Below are 18,900 nucleotides of genomic sequence, written 5' to 3'. Positions count from 1 at the left end.
CTGCCTGAATCCTCACTGATTGGTTAACTATATTTGTGACTCGAGGTATCACACGCAACTAATGTTTGAGTGGACAGCGACCAACCGAAAATTCTTACCCTTAGGCCAATGTGGGCTTTTGCAACCATAGATTTGTGACAAAGTTCATCTCGTGCCCTCAGTGCTTCGCTTGTTTGCCTGTGCCATGAGGCTATTTGACAGTATATCCTCTCAGATACAACACAAATACCTTCAGTTTCTATCACTCAGGTTAAGGCTTTAAAGCCAAACATATGAGTAAATTCTCTGTTGGATTCATCTTTACTGTCTTAAATCCATTCTGAAAACAACTTCGTCTGGTTTCGGTTTGCCGCTTCTGCTGCTGATGTTGTTGTTTCTGCCATAAAAACATGGGACCGAGGCCACTATAACGTAAATCTATTCAAAACTTTTATATTCCAATTCTGCAATCAGCCCATCGCGATTGATCAAAAACTTTTTTGGACGCCCCCCCCCCCCACCCCACTTGGACTGTCTCTCACGTGACGTCACCAAAAGCGCGATAGCTCCCCATCTGATATGACGTGTACACACTGATTATGCATGATTGGACCGAACAAAAGAAAACTGGTTATTTATGATTCGACGCCTTTTTGCCATTAGCCATCGGCTATTGGTCAAAAGTTTTCGGGCTGAAACTATTTCACCCGCCTGTCACGCGACGTCACAAAACTGCGAAAACCCATCGCGTCAAAGTGACGTGAACGCGTTAAAGATGCATTAATATGCCGAACAAAACTGAGTTTTCTTCTGAATAGCCGCAGGCTGCCCCATTCCGAAAGGAATAAAGATGGCTGCCGCCGATCGCTCAGGCACTGGCTACTCGCACCTGCCGGAGAGCTTGAGTTTATTTGTGTGCAATAAAACTTTTTGAGCGACAGTGTTAAGTTTTCGAGCACTTCTGGCACGTTTACAACCTCACTCTGCCAACTCTTTTTTGCTGAGGATCCGTTTTAGAGGCAGTCTTGACCTTCCGTTGCATGCCTCCGCGATTTTCGACGAGCCACCGCAAGCTAAGTAAGAGAAAGCCGACCAATCCAAGACGGCGGCACCACCCTCTTCATCCTGCTATCAATTTTCAGTGCACTGGCTCGGCCCCGTCGAATTCCTCTCCACTTGAGAGTGCTCTTCGCCTCTTGTCAGCCAATTACATAAGACAAGCCGCTCAGTGTAAACGATGCGATGGTTTTTAAAGGAAAGAAAAGTGACCTCCTCTATACGAGGAGAGTGTTTGATTGGTCTGTTCAGACAACCCTGCGAGTCACCGCCCGATGCTTGCGTCGGTGGTTACGCAAATTTGACGTCAAGAGATTGGAATAAAAAAAAACATATTGGAATAGTTTTATGTTACAGGGCCCCAAATAACTGTTTTGACAAAAATAGACGTTGAAACGAAGCGTGACTGCCTGACATTTAAGCACGGTATGCTGCATTGTCGCGCTACGAAACGCGTCTGTTATCTTGCTTCATTTTTTTCTTGAAAGAAATCAACGTTTCTCCTGGCAGACCGTACCGGGAATATGTCACCCACCTTTACGCTAGAGAAGATCTGCCTCGCTCTTGGCGACAGCAGCTCCAACGAGTCTTCGACGCCGCTTATGGGCTTCGGCTCACGCTGCGCCAAGAGCGGAGGCAACTCTGCCGTGGTCACCATGCGAAAGCCGGTCACGTTGCAGCGCGAACTGTGGAAGGACCGCAGGTCGACCGCGTGCAGGTCCTGTGGGTAAGGCACAAAGGAGGCAAACAGGGATTATGTGGCAACGCATCCCCTGTGACCATACTGCCCTCCATAGAAAAGAAACGTCTGAACTGGAGAGCAGACATGACCAGCTATAATCGCTGGGTGATAGACAGCAGATACCGCAATAAAAACACAGATTGGATTGGCACACAATACAGGCCTTACAGCTCACTTGTAACATATGAAATGTCAATCCTCAAAGGGGCTCGATACCCCTTTTATTGAAGTCGAGAAATTGACTGCATCAGAGCTGATAGTTGAGCGAGTTGGTTTGAATTCATAGTGAAATATTTAATAGTGTCCCCCTTTCCCTGTGCCCTTGTCAACTGTGCGCGCTAAATATTTCACGACAAATTGAGTTAACGTTAAAATATACTATTTCAGAAGAAATTTGCCACAGAAATTCAATGCGTTCAGAAGAAGCGGATTTATCGGCAATAAAAGATCACCATTGAGCCTCATCGTGGTGTTCCCCGCTTCCAAACTTTCCTATTCCAATTCTGCAATCAGCCCTCCGCGATTGCTCAAAAACTTTTCTGGACCACCCCCACTTCACCTGTCTGTCAGGCGACGTCACAAAAACCGCGAGAGCTCCCCATCTGATATGACGTGTATACACTGATCATGCACGATTTGACTTTAAAAAAAAGAAAAAAGAAGGATTTTCGATTTGACGTCTTTCGCCATTAGAGCTCGGCTATTGGTCAGAAGTTTTCGGTTTGCACCCACTTCACCTGCCTGCGCGCGACGTCACAAAACCACAAAAACTCACTGCGTCAAAGGGACGTGTACGCACCAAAGATGCATTAATATGCCGAACAAAACTGAATTTTCCTCTGAATAGCCGCAGGCTGCGCCGTTCCGAAAGGAATAAGAGATGGCTGCAGCCGATCGCTCAGGCGCTGGGTACGGACACCTGCCGTTGATCACTCGTTCATTTGCGTATAATAAATCTTCTTGCGTAGCCGTGTAAGGTTGTTGAGCACTTTCGGCACGTTTACGACCACATTATGTCAACTCTTCTTTGCTGATGATACGTTTTAGCGTCATTCTTAAGCTTCCATTGCAAGCCGCCGTGATTTTCAACCAGCCACCGCAAGCTAAGTAAGGGAAAGCGGACCAATCGCAGATGCCGGCACCACCTTCTTCATCCGGTTATCAACTTTCAGTGCAGTGGTCCGGCCCTATCGAATCCCTTTCCACTTGAGCGTGCTCCTCGCCTCTTGCCAGCCAATTAGATAAGACAAGCCTCTCATGTAGACAATGTTATTCGTTTTTCAAGCAAACAAAAGTGACCTCCTATGAACGAGGAGAGCGTTTTATTGGTCTGTTCAGACAACCCTGTGGGTAACCGCCCGGTGCTCGCGTCGGTGGTTACGCACATTTGACGTCAGGAAATTGGAACAAAAACATATTGAAATAGATTTACGTTATAGCACCCCTTATTCATATTCGAAACGCAGGTTTTCACTTCAGCTTGTTTATTGAACTGCGTCGATAAATATATGCCATAAACCATTCCTGGCTGATGTCATCTATCACCGGATAGCAGCCGTGTGTGGAAATCTTGCTAATGACACATGGAAGCCGCCGGCAGTTTCAGAACGGGTGAGGCGATGATGATGATATACGGGGTTTTGTGGCGGTGAGGAGAAGGGCTCACAAAAGTGTTTGTGAAAAAGTGACTCTGCGATCTGTTTCCAAGCTCCATGTGCAGCGCTTGACTGCAAAATTTGGCTTAGGTGTTCTCAGCAGCGTATATGCTTTCCGTGGACTGTGTTTTTCCCATCAAACTTGAGGGGTAACAATGAATCTTTTTAGGGTAAATGAAAAAAACATGAATTGACAGTTCTGAAGTTACGTTCCGTAAGTATTTGTCGGATCGCAAGAAGTCACCTATATAAGTTTGGCAGAAAACGAATGTACGGTCTTAGTAGAAGACGTTAAAAGAAGAAACATGTCTTAAATCTAATTCATATTTGTTCTTAAGTAATCTAGTGGCAGACTACCAGGCATTTAAAAAGGGAAAGGTGCTGCTAGACAATGGTGGCTTGCTTTCTGCGCCTTTTAACCTACAGCACCTTCATTATTTTGCCCGCAAAGTGTGGGGTGCAATTGATGTATACAGTTCAGCTTGTGATGGTTTTATTGCTTGGCGTTTGAAATCATACGACGTTGCTTGCTTGTTCAAAGCGAATCTTCTTTTTTAATTTCTTTGTCCCTTAGCTTTGTGAAGTACTATAGGGGGTGAGTAATGCATTCTGACGTGTCAAGACTGCTTTTAACTTTAATACGCATTGAATATCATACTCGCTGAACAACGCTCGTCAACTGCCTTTGATGAAAAAATCTGCTTGATTTACAGTTGATATATTGTACAAGTTAGAGAAAATATGAGACATTATCTGTAACTCTTCAACACTGCGGTATCAGGTTTGGTTTTTATCATCGGCATGAGCATTTTTTGGTTGACGTGAAGAATTCAGTCTTATTCCGTATGACAATTCTGAACCCCAGATATGCTGTTAGATTGTACGCTGTTAATATCAGGGCACATAAGAGCGATGAGTGGCAGACTCGAATAAAATAAAACGAGGCAACGTAATCGGCGCTAAGAGTGATTATTTCTTATTTTTGTTTTTGTTTTGCAGAAATTACAGAACTTATCGATTTTTTGACAGACACATGGGGAAAATGCAACCAAGCGAGAAATTACTTTGTTTTCGTCTCGAATTGTGAGAGTGGATTGCATTGTTGTACGGGTCAAAACCGCTTGACGCTGCGAAGCAAGTCAGTTTCAAGGCAGAGAAGGAAATCGCATTTCTTTATGTTGGTTATGCGACGGCACCTTGGTCGCTACCATCGCGCTGCACCCTTCAATCCTCGGCACTTTCATGTTAAGCCGCGAAGGGTTTCGTTTCGTATGTATTCATCCTTAACATAACGATTACCTGGAAGAAAGTTTCGTAGAATAATGTTTTATGACGAAAGGCTGTGGCTCCGAAGTTCAGAGGGAACATAGCTTGAGAAACAATATGATTGGGGAAAAACATAAAGAAGAAATCGCCCGTGTTCCGGACAGCCTGGCATTTGTTGGTTGACTTTATTTTTTACACTTCCATCACCTTCCTAACTAGAAAAAAAAAACATAGACAAATCCGTAAGGGAAAATAATTGTATTCCTCGCTGTATTTTTACTTCTTCACAACGTTCACCTTTCCTTAACCGGCAGGCCTGCTTGTTTTTTTTTTCTTTTCAGAAAACAATTTCGCGATAACCTTCGGAAAAGATGTCAGAAACACGCTCGGCGGAACTTTTATCGGCAAAACGATCGCACGCTCTGGGAAAACATCAATAACTCGGGCATGCAAGCCTTTGGTCTGCCATCAAGTTACCGATTTTGATCATCATGCAAGAGAGAGAGATGTTTGTTTTTTTACTTTCTTGTTTTAAATAAGAAAGCACGACGCTGAAAGAGCGTAATGTGGGCGATAAGAGCGATGTGTTAAAGTTCTAGTAAAACTGCACTAACTGAGCAAGTTAGTGCGAAGCGGAGAGCAATGAGAGGCGTGATACAACTTTTTCGCTGTCTTTAACCTCTTAACCTCCGGAAAAACCTTTTCCCGAAATACTGTAACACATATGCGAACATCATGTTAATGATATAGCAACCTTTATTCCCGAATGAGTCCAGTTTTTTCCACGAACAAAGTGCCCGATAACCTAGTAGCAGCGCTCATTTATTTTCAAACACACATAAACTCTACGTAAAGAAGGGCAAGCTTCAAGTGAATAAATCATACCGACAGCGTCATCCCTTCACGCTTCCTGCTAGTGGTGTTTTCATATTTAATTAATTTTATAATGTATCCAGGACATTGAACACAAAGAACAAATATTTATTAACTGTTTTGTTCGTTGTAAGGCGGCTTCAGCTGTATTAGCTATCACGCGCATGAACAGCAAGTCCATTTTAAGTGAATCGCAAATAACTGCAATAAATTTACCCCGACCACGCTAGATTCTTTCAGGATTCAAAGAAGCATATACATTCGTGCACGTCCTTACGTGTCTGTCTACAAATTAAGAAATCCAGCGTTTCTAATGAATCTGTTCTCGCACCCAATCTATTCCAATAAGCTGTGGTCATGACAGTAGAAGTATTAGCAGTGAAACGTCGACGATGTATAGGGGGCAATCCTAACAAAGTTTAAGATCTCTAATTTACTTTAGCTGAAGGACCGGAAACTTATCTAACACAATACACCGGAAATTAGGCTGGGCTAAGCAAGGTTGCGAAATTCAAATTAACAATCTCCCCCCCCCCCCCCCCTGGTGCTGTCCCGGCTGCGACTTTGCGCTGCTAAGCCCTAGGGCAGTCAAATCTCAGTCCCGGCGGCAGCATCTCAATGGGACAGAAATAAAAGAACGCCCTTGTACCGTGCATTGTGTGCACAATAAAGAACCCCAGGTGCTGAAAATTAAGTCGTAGTTGCCGCCGATGGCGTTCCTCATAGTCATATTGTCGTTCGGGCATGCAAAACTCAGAATGTATTTTATTTTAAATAAAATATTTTGCGAGGTGAAAATACCAGACTTAGCCCAAACTTTTTTTCATTTTTGTCGCTGTAACTAAGAGTAGGTCTAATGTGGTTATACGCACGAGAACATCGACTTTCACCTCTCAGCTCTCATTTTAACCCGTAATGTTACTTTGAAATCACTGCCTCTATGGCGCTTTTATATACAGTGACCCCCAATATGGCATTCCCGCCTGATCTCAAGAAGTGCGGGGCCACCCCCGTATCGCCTAAATCAAGACATTCTAAAATAGCACGTGCTCAGCGTGGGACCAGATGGTGCTGTAAGAGCATGACATTGCATTGCGCCCGCAATTCCTTCACTGGCGTGAGAAGAAACAGCACGAACCAGAGAACGGCCACAGAAACTATCTGGAGCTGACCGCCGAACCTCACATACTCAAACAAAAGCACGCGCACACCGTACACATTGATCACGGAGAATGTACTTCACTTCGTCATTGGCGAATGTTGCCATATCGCGGTATCTACTAACTCTGATGCATACAAAAAAGAGAGATACAAATTTTTCACAACACCAAACCCAGTCGAAACGTTCCATATCGAATGCATCGTTTCGCATTGAATGCATAATTCTGGTTAAAACAATTGTTTTATTGACCCTTTACCAGAGTGAAATTCGGTCAAAAGCTTGCTGCATAGAAAATATCTGTTCTAATTTCGAAACACAAACTGCGCATATAGTCGTCAATGCACTGCAAAAATAGTTTTCTCCCTGGTTTGTTTCCTGCCACATGTAGTTCTTGAAGACACAGGAGATTGCATTAGGCCACAAGGCAGGGTATGTTCACAGTGTTAGTTTCCTACCTCTAGAGTTAGTTTTTACGTGTGCCGCACACCTTGTAAGTAAATTATCGAGGGTAGTACTGCCCAGTGAATGTTATAGAACGCATTAGCTTTCACAACATCTGGCTTTCACCATATTGAAAATAGATTTCTGACAGACTTCTTTTTATAGAATAAGCAACGTTTAAAACACTGTAATATTGAACATTCAGTAACTTATATGAATCTCAGTTGTGTGAATAAAGCTCATTTTAGATTGATTTAATGAACAAATAAACAAAAAAAGCTCTTGACTGAAAAGCAGAGTTATCGCCCAAAGGATTTTCCCATATTCTACTCTGCAATATATAGGATGAAGGAGAAGAAAGACGCCAGAAGAATATGGAAAGAACAAAAAAGAAAGCAAGAAAAAGCTGCAGGTCTTGTGATTATTATCTATAGCACAAGAAGCGTTCGATGCAATGAAGCTAGGCAATCTCGTTAAAGCTTGAAGGTTAGTGCAGAAGAAAACGAAAAAAAAATTACCGACGATTACGTTACTTCCTAATGCGAAATTTGAGCGCAGCAAATAAGCTGTTTCACCTTTTCGATAGATTGAGGCAAAGAAATCGAGCAACACATGTATGCGCTATCACAGAATTTTTTTTTTTTATTTTTCACACGTATTCCTTTAACAAAGACTCCACTAACAGTTCTTGACAGTCATGAAGGAAGCTTTGTGGTCGGAGAAATAGACTGATGTTCGACTTGGTACACCAATGCTTGATTCTCAAAGACGAGATCTATACAAGTGCCTCGCGAGGTTGTCATAGCCGTGGGACGCGTTACGAGCGAGAGGAACGGGATGTTCTCCCGCATAAGTGTTAGGAAATTGCTGTTTGTCTTTATGTCAACATTAAAGTCCCCCACTACTAACATCGGTGTGGATCGATGGACGGTTAATGCGAGTTGCAGGAAGTGCACGACGTCTTTCGTGAGTGCGGTAGGGGCGAAGTAGGCAGCTACTACCAGCAAGCCGTTGGGCAACTTTGCGGCGCACAGTTCGCCAACTTCAAAGTTCGAGCCGGCGCTTTGACAACCGGAGACTCGCAGGAAGGGGTGGGAGGGGGGCGGCGTGTACACCCAGCGGCAAACGATGGGGGCAGAAGCGCGTGCAGCAAGCGGACAACACGATAAAGGGAGGAGGGAAGAGATAGCAGCGACTGACTGATGCCGCTGACGCCGATAGTGAGTCAACCCCAGCTGCGGAGTTGGTTTCAGGGACAACGCCGCCGATGCCGACACAAACAATATGATACCCTCGCTTCCGCAGCGCTAAGAACCAGGGGGGGGGGGGGACCCTTTCCTCCTCTTTCTGCATGGCGGCGACGGTGTTCTATGCAGTCACGTTATCTTGACTCTCTAGCGGCGTCAGCGGCATCCAGCGGTATCAGTCGGTCGCTGCTAGCGCTGGGGGGATGAAAGGGGGGCGGAGCTGGTTACGAGGCCGACGACAACGCCGACGCGAAACCCAGGAACGGACGCCAAAGAGCTGCGCTCTAAAAAAGACCAGCCGAACCCATCTCAGGATGTCTGTCGATGGCCACGCGTTGAGCATTGAATGAATATCGCCGCTCAACGCATCGCCACCATCGATACCAGTACATACGAGGCACGTACTGCAGCGCGACTTCTCCATCGCGCTTCTCTAAGGACACTCGGTGCCATCTAGCGCCGCCGCGGCGACGCCTGCACGAGGCATCCGAAATGCATGGTGTACCGGCGCGTGCGAACGCTTAGAGACGCGTCCCGCGGTAACAGGGCTCCCCCTTCGCGCTTCTTGCTGGACACGCTGCGCCACCCGGCGGCATTGCCGAGAAGTCCGTGCGTGGCCGCCGAGACGAGAAGAGCAGCGCGCCGATGCCTGCGAAGGCTGAGAATCGTTCACTCGTTTGGCGCACACCCGCGGACACGTTCCCGGCAACCCAAGTTTGCGAGAGATTCGTTGAAGAGCGGCACACAGCCACTGCAGTGCGGGGCGCAGCTCACTAAAGCGTTGCCCTGAAAAGCGTTCATTTTCCATTGTCCCGCGTACCTAGGTCATTGGGTAGCCCATGGTCGAATGCGTAGCGCATCGGACTGCTGTGCTGAAAGGACAACGTTCAAAACCAACCATTGGAACCACTTCGGCCACTGAGCACGTGGCAATGTGCATACATTTGTCCCTCTTCGATGAACCCATGGAGGAAGGAAAGCATATAGGAGAGGCCCCGGCCAGCACGGACGTATTGATGACGGTGTGGCGAAAGTAACGTGCTGTTTTTCGCAAAGGACCAGTGGGACTGGTACCCCAAGCGTCAACGTTGCCATTTTAACCACGCTTTTGAAGCTCTTGCTGCTGCTCTGGGCCCCTGAAAAGTGAGGTAGATTTTTTTTCTCAGCAGGTGTCTTTCTCGCAGCAGGTTCTCTTCGCGCGGCAACCTGACATTGGAGAGTGGTGTGTAAGCTTTTATCTTCCGTTTTGGGTCTGGGAGTATGAGTTGTCTGTCAGCAACAGCCACACTCAAGTAATCATGTGAAGCAGCAGCCAGGGTCCCTCGATCTTCTTCTTCTTCCGTAGTTTTCGGGATTTTTGACCCGTCTAACCCAATTGGACCGTCCAAATTTTGGTCGGAACCGACGCCGGAAGCGGAACGGACCACGAGGACACCATTTTCGAGCCGGTGGGTCCACTATTTTTGGATTTACACGAGCTTGAAGATTCCCTACGTGGCCGGCAGAAGCTAGGCCCATTAGGCCTAACACGGTAGCGGGGCTCCGCGGCCCTCCCAGCCTCGGCCAGCGGCAGAGGAGCCTGGAGCGATTTCCCGAGTCATCAACCCCAACCTAGCACACCTACCACCCCAAGTTTCGACAAGTTTCATGGCGGAAACACACGATATTATGGATGAAGATTTCAGCGACGCCGCCGGGGAGACCCTCGCCCACGGAGCAGCGGTAACTACTCAAGCCCTGAAAGGCAGCACCCCAGCGACACCAATGTCACAAGCGAATCAAGGCAAGGACACAGATGCGGATTGGGAGATCGCCATATCCAAGCGGCAAAGAAAACGACAACGTAGCGGACAAGCAGAACTTTTGGCGGGAAAGAAGCTAGGGAATGAAAATCCCCTTGACTCGACGAAGCGCACAGATGGCGCACGAGCTGTGACCAAGCAAGGAGAGGGAGAGAGAGCGCCGAGGAGGAGACTGCCTCCGCTCCCCAGAGATGATTTAAAGGTAGTCCTCCGGCCGAAGGGACTGGCAGTGAAAAACCTGCAGACACACCAAGTGGCGCGAGCGGTGGTTGCGGCCACCGGACACGGATGCAGGGCTGAAGACCTCATCATCCGGCTCCGCACGGGCTCAAACATCATCATAATTAGTACAGACAACGAAAGTGCTGCTCAGCAAGTCAGGCGCATCACGCAACTGAAGATTGGTGAGCACAGCTACGACGTCAACGCGCACGTGGCGGCGCCGGAGGGAACGCTGCGCGGGGTCATTCACGGGGTGGACCCGGGGACCCCCGCCGAAGAACTCAAGACAAACTTACGAACACGCACGCAAGGGGTGAAGATTTTAGCGGCGAGAATGCTAGGCCGATCTAGCACAGCTGTTATCACCTTTGATGGCCCCATCCTCCCCAAGCAAGTTTTGTACTACGGGGGAGAGATGTGGTGTTATCCATACAGACCAACGCGGCAAGTTTGCTATATTTGCTGCCAGCAAGGTCACCGGTCGGACGTCTGCCCGACCCCCGGAATCAGAGCTTGCAAGCAATGTGGCCAGAAAGATCCGGAAGAACATCATCAATGTACACCCAAGTGTCTGCTGTGTGGGGGCTCCCACGCGGCGGGCACAAAGGACTGCAAACAACGCCTAAAGTCGACAAACGAACTACGATGGGGACCCCAGGCCCAGCAGCGGCGGGGACGCAGCAGGAGCAGAAGCGGAGCAAGGCGACCGCGCTGGTTCCGGAATGAAGATCAAGAGCGACAGACCGACTACCGGAGTGAATCCAGGAGCCGCAGCCGAGGGCGCAGCCACAGTCAAGGCCAGGGCCGAAGCCGGGAGAGGGACGAGTCCTACCCACCTCTGGGCGGCGCGGGCCAGCAGACCACGACGAAGCCAAATCAGCAGAAGAAAAGCGGCGGAGTTAAGGTGAGCTGGGGAGCCGGCCCTCCCAAAACGCTTTTTGCTCCGCACAACAACATAACCAATAACACAAGCATGCAGACAGAAAACGAGAAGAGGCTTTGTGCCGAAAACAGTAATCTTAAAAAGGAACTTGAGCTCTGCCGCGAAGAAACCCGGCAGCTCAGGAAAAGAATAGACGACCTAATTCAGGAAATGCAAGAGATGAGAAAGGCAGGTTTCTCACCAGTTAGCGCGCCACCACCGCCGCAGCAACATATAGAGAGCACGCAAACTAGCGAGGGGAACACCTCAATTGAAGACTTCAAAGCTTTCATGCAGCAAATGCAGCAGCAAATGCAGCAGCTCAATCAAAAGATAGCCCTGCAAGACCAGAGCTTCCGCAACTACGTAAAGAATCAAACTACACAGAGAACAGTAAACGACGCCAGAGACCGCCTCTACAACGAGCGCAGGTTTGGATCAGAATCCCAGGGAACAAATAACACCAATACATCAACATGGCAGGACCAAACCAACTAGAGATTTGGCAGTGGAACTGCAGGAGCTACAAGCGCAAGCAAGGGCTCCTGCAACAGTTCATTAACACTAGAGGAAATCCACCAGATTTAATACTATTACAGGAAACAAATTGCATCCCAACCCTGAAAGGATATACGTGTCAGGAAAATGGACGAACAGCGACTTTAATAAGCAACAAAATAACAACCATAACACATAAGGAACTAGAAGAGACACATCTAGAACATATAGTGACCGAAGTGATTCCAAAACGGAAAAAGAAAGCGAAGAGCACTTTCGTAATCAATCTATATAGCCCACCTAAAAACAGAGGAAACTTCATTAAGCGTTTTGCGGAAGCGAAGAAGCTTGCAGGGCAAAACACCCTAATAATAGCAGGAGACTTCAATGCGAAGAGTCCGCAGTGGGGCAGTAGAATCGAAGACAAGAAAGGGCGCAGTATCTGCACGGCTGCGGAAAACATAGGCTGCGAGCTACTCACAGATGAAAGCCAACCAACCAGACAGGGTAATAGCGTAAGCGTGGACACGTGTCCCGACTTAACCTTTGTCAGGGGCGCTAAGCAAGTCGAATGGGAGAACTTGCAAGAAAACCTCGGCAGCGACCACTACATCATCAGGGTCAGCACAGAGGCAGAAATCACCAGGAGGAAGATTGGCAAGGCAAGTCTAACAGACTGGGATGCCTTTAGAGTCCACTGTAAACAGCTAAAAGGGGACATAACCTCGGCAGAGGATTGGAGCCATCAACTCAGACAAATAAGAGATCTCTACACAAAAGAAGTGGAACGAACAGAACAAGCACCAGAAGTGGACAAACGACTCCTCAGGTTATGGGAGGCACGACGAGGCCTAACCAAGCGGTGGAAGCGTCAGAAGCTAAATAGAAAGCTTAAGAAGAAAATTGCCGAAATAACTCAACAAGCAGAGGAGTATGCAACGCAGCTGGCAAGGCAGGGGTGGCAGCAGTTTAGTACCTCACTGAATGGCACCCTAAGCACAGCCAGAACATGGCATATCCTCAGAACACTCATGGATCCGAGCAAGAGCAAGGCGGAAAGCAGCAAATCCATTCAGAGGTTAATCCACCAGTATGAAGGAACAGAAGAACAACTGCTCCAAGCAGTACGGGAAAAATGCTACGGAAAGATCTCGATAGAAGGCTACCGAGGCGACTACCAGGGTGACGAAAACTCAACTACGGACCGACCCATCACAAGAGAAGAGGTCGTCGAGGCTGTAAGGGCTGCAACAAAGAACACAGCAGCAGGGGCGGACAAAATCCGAAACTCGCTAATTCGAAACCTCAGCGACGAAGCAATTGATCAGCTCACCCTCTACCTCAACAAACTATGGGAGGATGGCAAAGTACCAGCGGAGTGGATACACGCCGTAGTGGTGATGATTCCCAAACCTGGCAAAAAACTCCAAATTGAAAATCTCAGACCAATTTCGCTTACATCATGCCTAGGCAAGCTGTACGAAAGAAGAGTGACTCGAAGAATCCAAACGCATCTTGAAGACGGAGGATGGTACCCCAACACCATGTTCGGCTTCAGGGCAAACTTGTCTACCCAAGATATCTTGCTACAGCTAAAAGAAGAGGTACTCGAGACAATGCCGAAACACGGGGAAAACGTGGTCATGGCCATCGACATTAAGGGAGCCTTTGACAACTTCTCCCACGCCGCCATTATGGAGGGGATTAACACCACTAATTGCGGGAAGAAAGTCCATGACTATATCAGAAGCTTCCTAACCGACAGAACAGCGACAGTAGGCCTAGGAGACCTACGGAGTGACGCCTTTCAAACGCCATGCAAGGGCACTCCGCAGGGCTCAGTAATCTCGCCAGTACTCTTCAACATAGCGATGGTCAACCTTACCAAGAAACTTAGCAAGATCCAAGGAATCAGTCACGCAATGTACGCGGACGACATAACGATCTGGACTACTCAAGGCTCACTAGGGGACAAACAAGACGCACTACAAGAAGCTGCCACCTGCATCGAAGAATACACAAAGCAAAGAGGCCTCAGATGCTCCACGGAGAAATCTGAACTCCTCAGGGTGGGCAGACACCCCACTGATGCCCCGCTCGAAGTAAGGCTAGAAGGACAGAACATCCCGGAACAAAAGATGATTAGAATCCTCGGCATGTGGTTGCAAGGAAGCCGGAAATGCAGCCACACAATTTGCCTGCTAAACAAAGCAGCAGGACAGGTGGGCCGAATGATTAGCAGAGTGGCACACAAGCGATATGGCATGAAAGAGGAGGACACACTCAGGTTGGTCAACAGCCTGATAGTCAGCCGGGTCACATACTCACTGCCGTACCATGCAATCACCAAAACCGAAAAAGAGCAAGTGGAGACCATCCTCCGGAAAGCGTATAAAACAGCTGTCCACCTCCCAAGGAACACATCCAACGACAAACTCATGCAACTTGGAATCAGCAACACTTTTGAAGAACTAAGGGAATGCCAGCTCAACGCACAAGTACGAAGACTCAGCAATACAACGACGGGAAGGGCGCTCCTGACAAAGCTAGGTCGGGAAGTAGAAAAATCACAAAGTAGCAGGGCCACAATACCTGACCCACTAAGAAAGAACCTACGCATACAACCTATCCCCCGCAACATGGACCCAAACCTCCATGCGAGTAGGAGACAGGCTAGGGCAGAGTTTTACGAAAAGACGATGGGACATCGGGACAATACGGTCTATACCGATGCGTCCCTATACTCACACGCACACAAAAACAACGCGGCAGCGGTAGTAGTAAATAATCAAGGAGAATTAATCACAGGACTCACGGCCGAGGTGGCTAACATAACCGAGGCAGAGGAAATTGCTGTCGCACTGGCAGCGGAAGAAGGTTATAGAACAGGAATATCGCTCAATATTCTAACAGATTCACAAGAGGCGTGCCGGAGCTATATAAGAGGCAGAATAAGTAACACGGCGCTCAAGATCCTCAGCAGAGTTCCAATCGCTGAGGGACAACCCACACATAACATTATCTGGATACCAAGCCACGCAGGGATCAGGGGTAACGAAGGGGCGGACTGCCTAGCTCGAGGGATGACCAGCCGAGCAGGAACGTCAACCGCCCCAGAGGGGCCACAGATCAACTGCGGGAACAGCTATTCAGAGCTATTAAACCTCTATAAGGGTCTAAGATATCAATATCCGCCACCACATAAATCATTAACAAAGGAGGAGGCCGCAGGATGGCGGAGACTGCAAACGGGCACCTTTCCAAACTTACACCTACTAAGTAGGATGTTCCCCACGCAGTATAGCGCAACCTGTCCGTGGTGTGGAGCTAAGCCAACATTATATCACATTACATGGGAGTGTACAAGAAACCAGGCATTCCACAAACACAAAACACCAAGTGCGGAGCAATGGGAGAGCTGGCTCACCAGCCGCGAGCTAGAGACTCAAAGAGCTCTAATAGCGCACGCGTGCGAGGCGGCCCGGCTCAGTGGAGCCCTGGACTAGGGGCCCATCCATGGCTGAAGAGGACTCAAGCTTCAAGAATGAAGACTTCGGCCTCGACCCGCTAAAACCTTTAAAGAGTGAATAAAGTTTTCCATTCCATTCCAAGTAATCATGGCATGGGTCTTCGTCGTCTTCTACGTGCCACGGAAAAGTACAGGAGCACATTTCCTTTACTAAAACTGTTACAGAAGACTCGCAGGCTCTGTTCTGACGGGCGCCGGCACCACACGCTACCGGCAGCTCAGAGCAATGCAAGTTCAAAACTCCCACCCATCTGCTCCGGCGAGCTGATTGGAGGCGCAACGGGAGATGGCACACCAACATGGCTGCATTTCCGGCATCAAAAACGTGACGTCAACGCCTCTCCTATTTTGTGTCGTTTCTTCATGAATGAACCCCTTTCACGCCGACACAGGTAACTGTAGATGCCGGACTCGGTACGTACCAATGTTAAATAAAACTGGGATGCTGAGCGAAGTTGAACCCACGTACCAAGAATTCCTCAAAGACGGCAACCCGCTTCTTTAACAGGTTGCGCCACCAATGCACTGAGTGCGTGCCACTATTCAATGAGCATGTCGCAAACTTAGGTCGCTAAGTATGTGCCACGGCGTGTGCGGCAAGCGAGGGGACACTTCGCAGCGTTCGCAGGCACCGGCGCGCCACACTCACCTCGAAGGCTGCGCGCGGACTTGTCGGTCGAGTCAATGTAAAAGCTCGGTTGCGGCATGACGCGTTTCTCAGTGTTCTCACGCTGGCGAGCCACGCATTTCGCACGCCACGCGCAGGCTTCGCGGCAGCTCCGCTAAATGGCGCCTAGTATTCTTCAGGAGGCGCGAAAGGAAGGTCCCGCGACAGCACACGGCTCATGCATAGCACGTTTCGACGGCGGCTGTACGTTCTGTCGAAATGTCGATTCAGCATGAACTGTGACGGCCATATTGAGATGCGTTCCGCCGGTTTGTTGATTGCACGACTGAGTGATTAATTATTCGATTGATCCGAAGGACAAGGTCCCATAATTAGAGGGATGTTTTTTGTATGTTGTCCTAATTGCTGAATTTGTTGATTGATTCGTGGAACGTAACGTCCAAATGCAACCATGGGAGAAAGAAAGCTCTTTATTCCAGAAGCATAGTGCTTAGCCCGGTCATTTCCGCCTTTACGCTATTCTGCACGGAATAGAACGGCGGAGAAGAAAAGTCTTAGAAGACGTTGGGCAGAAGAGACAAGAAAAAAAGAAGTGCTGAAGTATTGTGATATTATCGGCAGTAGAATAAGTGCCCGAGGCGATGAAGGCGGGTAATCCTGTTAAACCTAGACGGTTATTGCTACATAACATAAAACACCAGTCTTGATGAGACGACGTGTGTGGTTCATAGTTTTTAGAGCAGACCTATTCATTCAATATATGAAAACAAGAAATCCAGGGCTTTGCAGTGTGCTGCTTTTTTATTTGCTGTTTTGATTGTTCAGAACTCCAGCCAAAGGTTACAGGCATCAACGATTCAAGTTGGTAGAAACGCCAACTTGAATCGGTGGCTCAGACGCATGTAAAACCAAGAGAGTGAGGTTGTAAGAAATGTGACTTCTGTGGTATAAAAATTGTTCACTCGGGCACAGTGGAACATTCGAGCATTTCAACTGTATTTATAAGCTTACTTTGTAGCAAATACAACGTTTCTAAGCGTACTATGAGAAATTTGGCCTAAGCGTAGCACTCACATGGCTGATAAAGAGAGGGCACGTCAGGGCAAAATTAAGCAGATAGAAACTACACTATCGTTAACTAACCTGCCTCACTGATTGCCGGTTATATATGACTGCACGTCTCTACCGACCTCTCACAGCAGGAAATATTCGTTTTACATCCGTGCACATTGAAGCTGCACAAAATGGAAGCTTTCCCCGTTATGTCAGCGCTGCCCACAACAGGCCCGTTATGAAAGGGGAAAAGCCTCCACACGGTTCCCACAAAAGACGAAGTCTCTACTTGCTTTTCTTTTTTTCATGTCGAATCGTCTCATTCTTGTTTGCCCTTCAGCTCAAAACTGAGTGCATCGCGAAAGGCAATTGGAGCAAGTAAACACCGATGATGGCAAGCATGCAGGACCTGTCAGCGCGAAGGCTGTGAGATTAATTAGAACGCTTCACGTGCATGTCAGCGCAGAGAGATATCGCGGCAGGGTTAGCAGGCTTTGTTGCCGGCCCCGCAGGAGTGAACGAGGGGTCTTCAGGCACGCCAAGAGAGCCTCGTGATAGGACCGTCGCATAAATAAGATAGCCCCGTCACAGCCATCATTGACCCTTTAAGCGTGAAATGAAATAAATTATTCAAGTGCACCTATATGGGTAATAAGGCTGCACGTTGGGCTTGTTGGTGCCTCATACTGAAGCCCTTGGGCGTAGCGCAGCCGACACGCGAATGAAGATCGATACAGAACACATGGCCAAGCGCGCGTGTGTGTATTCAGTGCCGCGCTTTTCTGCTGTGTCGCGTGATTTACACCAAAGGCCTATAGCTCAATTGCACGACTGTAATGGCAGTCGCGGTAGGTGTGGTTGCTCTAAATGTATTGGAGTACTATCTATAAATACGACTGAAATTAACAGGGCATTCTAACATATCGCGAGGAATCAAAGTGGCCGGATATTACCGAATAGTAGTTGAGCTAATCAAGCACTGTGAAAAAATATCCTTGAAAAACTTCCTTCTTGTTACAAGCATTGTCTCAGAATGTTTCAGAACGTTGCTAATATTCTAATGCGGTATAAATCAACAGGAAAGGAGACGGTCGAGAATTTACGGATTGAGACATTCAACAGTTTTCTGGTTTATCGTAAAAATTAATAGCTACAAGATAAGTATAAATCGTAAAAATAGGACGGTAGGCCTAAATAAGCGTGGTGAACAAGCTGGCCTTAGAAATGCAGATTTAGCAATTCATCGCGTTCATGTCAAAATTACGTAGTTAACACGCATGTAGGATATAGCTAGCCGCTGCAGGTGGTCTCCATATATTTACGTAAGGCCTTCAATGTTATAGTGATACCAGCAGTGATAGAGGCCTTGCGCCGTCAAGAAGCACAGGAAGTACATTTGACTCTGTTGGTAAATATCTGCAGTAATTCCACATCTACCATTTTACGTCATAGAAGGAGTGACCAGTATACCGATTACGAAAGATGTCAGGCAAGGAACTATTATTACGGCACCACCAAGAGTAGCACCACTCAAAACATCACGATTTGACGTGTAGAGGTGGAATCACTTCCGACAGCCATGTTTTTTATGCATCGTTGTCTCTCGTGTAAATAGTGTAAATACACCCGTATATGTGACTTCTGCAACGTAACAATGTGATCTGTTTAGTGTAATTTCCAAGATGCACTGACAACAGTAATGAAATTGTTAGATCGCAAAAAGTAAGCCCTCAAAATTAAGGAAAACTATCTCCGTAACATCACACCGAAAAGCACATTTTCCTGAGGAATGCTTTTGCGGATGACTTACTGTAGTGTTTCTGGA

The 18,900-nt window shown here is 47.6% G+C and overlaps 1 protein-coding gene across 2 annotated transcripts in view; it reads right to left on the bottom strand.

Annotated features, from left to right (window-relative positions):
• LOC135899727 (glutamate receptor ionotropic, kainate 2-like) overlaps positions 1 to 18,900 on the bottom strand; it is a 244,053-nt gene that overhangs the window by 54,481 nt on the left and 170,672 nt on the right. For both annotated transcript variants that reach the window (XM_070538452.1, XM_065429051.2), the window contains exon 6: positions 1,571 to 1,756. In XM_070538452.1, the coding sequence (XP_070394553.1) occupies positions 1,571 to 1,756 (186 nt within the window). The remainder of the gene's footprint in view (positions 1 to 1,570; positions 1,757 to 18,900) is intronic.

The sequence above is a fragment of the Dermacentor albipictus genome, chromosome 5 (assembly GCF_038994185.2).
Source record: "Dermacentor albipictus isolate Rhodes 1998 colony chromosome 5, USDA_Dalb.pri_finalv2, whole genome shotgun sequence".
Lineage (NCBI taxonomy): Eukaryota > Metazoa > Arthropoda > Arachnida > Ixodida > Ixodidae > Dermacentor > Dermacentor albipictus.
Note: the sequence above shows the minus strand (reverse complement) of the source record. Positions and strands in the feature narration are given on the sequence as shown.